General features: G+C 27.0%; 1 protein-coding gene across 1 annotated transcript; it reads right to left on the bottom strand.

Annotated features, from left to right (window-relative positions):
- Positions 1-727: 727 nt before the first annotated feature.
- On the bottom strand, positions 728-3,931 carry LOC149163407 (uncharacterized). The gene is made up of 2 exons (XM_089430738.1): positions 3,208-3,931; positions 728-826 (listed from the first exon to the last, which is right to left on the bottom strand). Exons 1-2 carry the CDS (start codon positions 3,804-3,806, stop codon positions 814-816), a joined length of 612 nt encoding a protein of 203 aa, XP_089286864.1. The 5' UTR covers positions 3,807-3,931; the 3' UTR covers positions 728-813.
- Between the last annotated feature and the right edge of the window lie 2,226 nt (positions 3,932-6,157).

The following is a 6,157-nucleotide window of genomic DNA, read 5'->3' as shown; positions in this document are numbered from 1 at the left end:
ATGGAAGTAAAAATAACAAGTGTGATAATAAGGTTGACAAATATTCAAATCTTCACATGCAAATAGTTTAATAAATTTAATTTTAAAAATATTTATTTTTATTAAATATTTTAAAAACATTTAACATTTATTAAAAGAATCAATAAACTAAAATAGCATTAAATCAAAACACAAACTTTCAACTTTCAATAATGGTTAAAAACAACAATATAAAAAAATGTGAAAATTATCAAACTTTAGAGTCTGTTTCATGTCAGTGAATGTACAGAATCTCCCATGGATATAAAGATGCTTTTCTTCGTAACAAGGTTTGGGGTTTTTCCAAATATGAACTTTGTTCTTTATCCAAATTTATTTTAAAAAACTTATTCCAAATCTAATAAATAAATTAAAAAAACAACAGCAACAAAAAAAACCCTGTACTATTTGAACCAAAATTTTAAAGCATGTGTTATTCAAACCAAAATATCTCTCCAATCTCCCACTATAGAACTCTAGGTGTTTGAAAGATCATTGCATCCCATACGATGTTTATGAAGATGAGATAACAAAACTAAGTGTCAAAATTGCATTAAACAAACCAGACCAAGAAAGCTCAACCTTCTCACCTCTTCCAATGAATTCAAATATCCAAATGTTACTATAATAGAATGTTATACAGACACCCCCCTAAGAGCCAACAAACATGAACGAAACACATCTGAAGGAAGGAGAAGAGGGTGGGATGGTTCAGACGAAGTACAAGTACAGGGAGATGATGCTGCTGCTGCTGTTGGGACATCAACAGCAAACAACTTGAGAACCATTTGTTTATTAAGAAGAGCTCCTGCACACAACAATACAGCACAAAACAGAAATTTTATTAACTATTTTCAAAAATATGTTTACCACTAACAAATTTAAATAAGAGGATGTTACTGTTATTTTTAAGCATGAGGATGCTACAGAACATCAAAAGAAACAAGAGCATCGATATTCTAATCCAGAGAAACAAGAGCTTCAACATTAAAAAAAATAGCTAGATAGGAACAGTCCTAAGAAATGAACATATAAATATAAATTATGTAGCTAGATATCTAAAAATGTAAATAAATAAATAAAAAATAGGTTAACATTTATATATGGTTAAAAAAACATCTATAAATGCACTAGCTTATTTTAAAATTGAAAAATGCAAAGATGGTGTGTGAGATACATTTTGAAGTTTATATATAATTTTATGGTTTGATGTTCAAACGTGATTTTAACTTGGGAGTTATTATTTTTTCCATTTTCAAGTTTTGTTGAGTTTACTTGAAGATGTGTATATTGTTTTTTAAGAATTTCAAACAAATTACATTAAAATTCAAAAAGGGAGGTGTCAATATTTTTTTTTAAGAATTTCAAACCATTTTTATTAAAATTCAAAAAAGGGAAAGAAACAATTTTTATTAAAATTCAAAAAGGAAAGATATTTGTTGGAGATAAAGTTAATATGATTTTACATTTTTGATGTTTAAATGTTTACAATTAAGGGTAGAGTTATTGAAAACAATATAATGAAAAAACTAGAAATTCAAGGTGATGAAATTGGCCTATAGCTTTATGGGAAGAGATTTTTTAAAATTTATATATGTTTGATATTTTGATGTTTAAATGTGATTTTAAATAAATTTATGGAAGACTATATAATGAAAAAGTACATATGTTTGATATTTTGAAGTTTAAATGTGATAAGAAGATATAATGAAAAAGTATTAGAAGTTCCAGGGATGGAATCTGACTAGGATATATAAAAGGAGAATTTTATGTATTGCAAATTTAACAAGGAAGAAAAGAAATTTTAGAATTATATATGTTTGATATTTTGATGTTTAAATGTGATTTTCAATAAAGTTATTGAATGCTATATAATGGAAAAGCATTAGAAGTTCAAGAGATGGAAACTGACTTGGATATATAGAAAAATTATTTTATGTATTGCAAATTTAACAAGGAAGAAAAGAAAATTTACAATTATAAAATATAAATATTATTTTAAAAACGACAATATAAGAATTTCAAAATTATTAATAAGAAAATTGTTATATATGTTTTGGTTTTAGAGAGAGTATTAAGTAAAGGTTCAAACATGTCATGACAAGAAATACTTATTATGAAGTTGACATGTAGGAATTAAATTTGGGTGTATTATTAGGTTAGCATATTACATGCAAAAACTAAATTTAAATAGTTGAGATAACAAAATCTCTTCCAACTATTCAAACTAAAACCATTTAACAAATTACAATATAATATGTTATCTATATATATATATATATATATGATAATTTAAATATTTTTGAGCCCAGTAGGATGTGTAAAGGTGTCTATCATCAAAGTTGAAATTTTTATATGTAGGCCAAAATAAAATTAAAAATTTCAAAACAAAACAAAAAATAAAATAAAAAAAATAACTATACAAAACATTTAAATAGTGTGGCTCATTAAAAATTCACACATGAAAATAGATCCCTCTCGACTCATGTTAAATCCTTATTTAAAATAGATCTACACTGGTTTTAACATAAAAGAAAATTTTACAGTAATAAATTTACATATATTTTTAACATGAAATTTGTAAATTTAATGAGATGAAAAGATTACCATTGTAGTAGTTAACTATAATCAAATTTAATTAACATGATTCACTTTAATTAACCATAATTAACTATTTTAACTATGTTCAATATAGTGAATCAAAGTCATCTAACACTTTACCAGCACTTTGACCGTCAACTAATACAACCCATATAATAATAAACATCATTATATAAATAGATAGACATCATTTTCTACCTGCCGAATGCCAAGGCCAATAAGAGAATAATATCAATCGATCTGCCATTGTCAAGTGGCTGTCCTAAATATCTGCCATTGTCAAGTAGCTAATTCATTTGGAAATGGAAATTTTCATGTTTTAGCCCTTTTAATAAAAAAAAGAGTTGCAAATAGAAATTTTCATATTTTACCCTTTTAATAAAACAGAGACTATACGATTATTAAAACTATTTTTAAATATAAAATAGAAAAGGGAGTAAAGTAATTTTATAATACTTCAGACTAGTTGAAATATCACACTATATCATACAATGCACGAGAAAAACATCCTAGACAAATTATTCTAAACTGGTACATGACAAATGTGTATCTAGACTGTAATAAACCTTTAAGGCATTGAAAACATACAATGTGACGTTGATTTCAGGAATACTCTCCAGCTCGGGCTTCCAAGACACGCTTCCACCTCTGGACGCCGAACTCTTGGGACTGCGCGCTGCCATTTCTGATAACAAGAGAGGAGTCACGATGCTTTCCACCATTTTCATGGCGTCCGTGCTCTCAGACATGAGAGTTGCAAGTTCCTTGTTCGATATCAGAAGCTTCAGCCTCACCACACCATCTTGAGAGGAACAGGGGATGATTTCTATGGAAGGTTGTTTCTTATCTCCCCCAATGGAACGGAGGAGGAGGAGGCATGATTTCTTATGGTGCCGTGTATTCTCCAACGAGGAGGCCAAAGAAGTTTCAATAAACTCACGGGAAGTTCCAGGGCAAGGGATGAGGTAGTAGAGTTGGCCCTCCTGGAGCTCTGCGTTGCCATTAAGCGGCCTATTGAGCGACTGAGAATCAAATAATAATGCACTGTTGGGATAGTAATTGCATAAAACCTCCTCTGCATATATGGGCCCTTCAAACCTTAACACCTGCCCATCCATTCTCATTACCCTTATACTTTGGTCACCATTAGAGCACCTCTTCACACATTGCAGTATCACATTCCCCATGTTCTTCTCTTCTACCAACAAACCTCTTCTGCCATTCAACACTTCAAGCTTAACAGATGCATGTAAAACCCTTTTGTCCAACAAAAAATAAACACTTGCTTGATATATATACACACATTTAACTCTGTGCACAGGATATACACATTGAATATATATAAAGAGAGAGATATTGAGTGGAATTGTAGGCGGGAATCATGTGAAGGGTGAGCATTTTGAGTGACTGATGAAATTGATAATGTCAGTTATCCAATCAATCAGTCAGTCACATGAAATATGATACGCGTGCCACCATTCCCGATAGTAGCCACCCTCGTCTTCAACGCACATGAATTGGAGTTAGGGAACTTGGGCACGGCACATGGGCGTTTTTAGAGCTCGAAGTACGTAACTGCATTAACATTTTTTGTTTTTATACGGGTTTTATAGGGGAGTAGTCTAACGATTTCACAACAATTTTGTTTTGTTTTTAAAATATTGGAAATCTATTAAATTTTGGGAAATTTAAGTGATAGTTATAAAGCTTAAGATTATAAATATTTAGAAATTTTTTATAATATTAAATACACTTTTACTATCAAAAATGATTTAAACTTAAAAAAACAATCACATCACAGCTAAAAATTAAATTTCCCAATAAAATTGCGAGCTCTATAGACCGGATTACGGCCCACAAAAAATGGGTTTCCCGAGAAAATTGCAGGCTCTATAGACATCGCCGTTTTCCAGAGAAGATAACGTATTCTGCTGTCTGGTCAAATAAATCTTTATTTTTCTTGAAGTGTTAAAATCCAACATAATTGTTTTTTATTTTTCTTGAAGTTGGAAATTCCAACATAATTGAGTAGTCAATTCAGAGCCCGTCATTTCCAATTACAATACGTTGGTAGTTTGTAATGGGTCAACCTTCAGCTCCCGTTATATGTATTTGAGGTTTGTTTCTTTAAACCGTTATTTGGAAAATAATTAGTTTATAAAAAAGATGGTTGGATTTTCTCAAAATTATGTTAGAATTTTTATTAATTTTTTTTGGGGTCAAATTATAGTTTATTTATATTATAGATTAAGTAATAATTTAGTGGTATAAATTAAATCATTAAAAAATATTGATAAATTTTAAAACATTTATTTTATAATATATCTAGCATGGTGAATATTAATAAAAAAAATATAAAAATGTAATTTTATTTTAAATAATAATAATTACTATTAAAATAATTATATTATGAATTAAATATATATATTTTTAATTAGAAAAATATGTAACAACTTTTTAATCATAGAAATTTATTCTTATTTTCCTCTGAAAAAGAAATTTATTCTTATTTTATAATGCAGATTTTTAACCAATAAATAGATCTAGTTACATATTATAAGCGAAGCCAATTTTATTGCTTGCTAATACCACATACAAAAAAAATAACTCATATTCATATAACACATAATTTATATTATATTTTTTTCAATAATCACTTTAATAAAAATAATAAAAAAGACATAAATACTGTTGAAATAAATCTCAATCTTTAATTTATTATTATTATTAAAAATATTTTGTGAAAATTAAATCTCTACTATTTATTTAATAATTAAATTAATATTTTAAAAATATTATTCCAAAATAAACCCATGAAATACAGTGTTAAACCAAATAATTCAATAATTAAAAAAAAATAACGATCACTTAGACAAAAATAAATAAATCATACTCCAACCCTTCCCTTTGCTCAATTTTTATTGTTAAAAATATTAATAAATTTTAAATTTTTTTCAGAGAGAAAAAGCTAGATGGATTATATTAAGAAGATATAATGATGGATTTGACTGGTGTAATTTATATGATAATTAAATTGTTTTTTTTTTTTTAATTTTTAAATTTATTTTTATGTTAAAAAATATAATTTAAATAATAAAAATATATAACCACTTTATTTTTAAAAATAAATTTCGGTGATAACTAAACCAATAATTTAAAAAAGTTACTTTAAAATATTAAATTCTAGTGAGAACTAAACCAATAATTTAAAATATTAAATTTTCGTGAGAACTAAACCAATCATTTAAAATATTAAATTTTCGTGAGAACTAAACCTATCTGTTTCATCAAATTTTAGGATATCTTGTATTGATAAACAGAATGGCTGAATATAAATATAAAAACAAATCATATATTGAAAAAACTATTTTTTATTATTTTTTTTCGAAAAACTACATTGGTAAGTTTTCAAGAAACGACACTTTATTTTTAATGCCTTAGCGTTCTGCGAGGTTTAAATTTGGCTTTAAAAAAATAAAAATTTCACAGTAATGGAAAAGGATTCAGTTTCATCAAAAATTTGTTGGGCATTTAAAAT

The sequence above is a fragment of the Pinus tabuliformis genome, chromosome 5_1 (assembly GCF_031772625.1).
Source record: "Pinus tabuliformis cultivar Carrire ecotype Pingquan chromosome 5_1, CPIR1, whole genome shotgun sequence".
NCBI classification, from domain to species: Eukaryota; Viridiplantae; Streptophyta; class Pinopsida; order Pinales; family Pinaceae; genus Pinus; species Pinus tabuliformis.
The sequence above is the reverse complement of the archived record's forward strand: the minus strand, read 5'-3'. Positions and strand labels throughout refer to the sequence as shown.

Excerpts from the sequence above, each read along its gene's own strand:
- LOC149163407 (XM_089430738.1), bottom strand. The coding sequence starts at position 3,806 with ATGGGGAATGTGATACTGCAATGTGTGAAGAGGTGCTCTAATGGTGAC.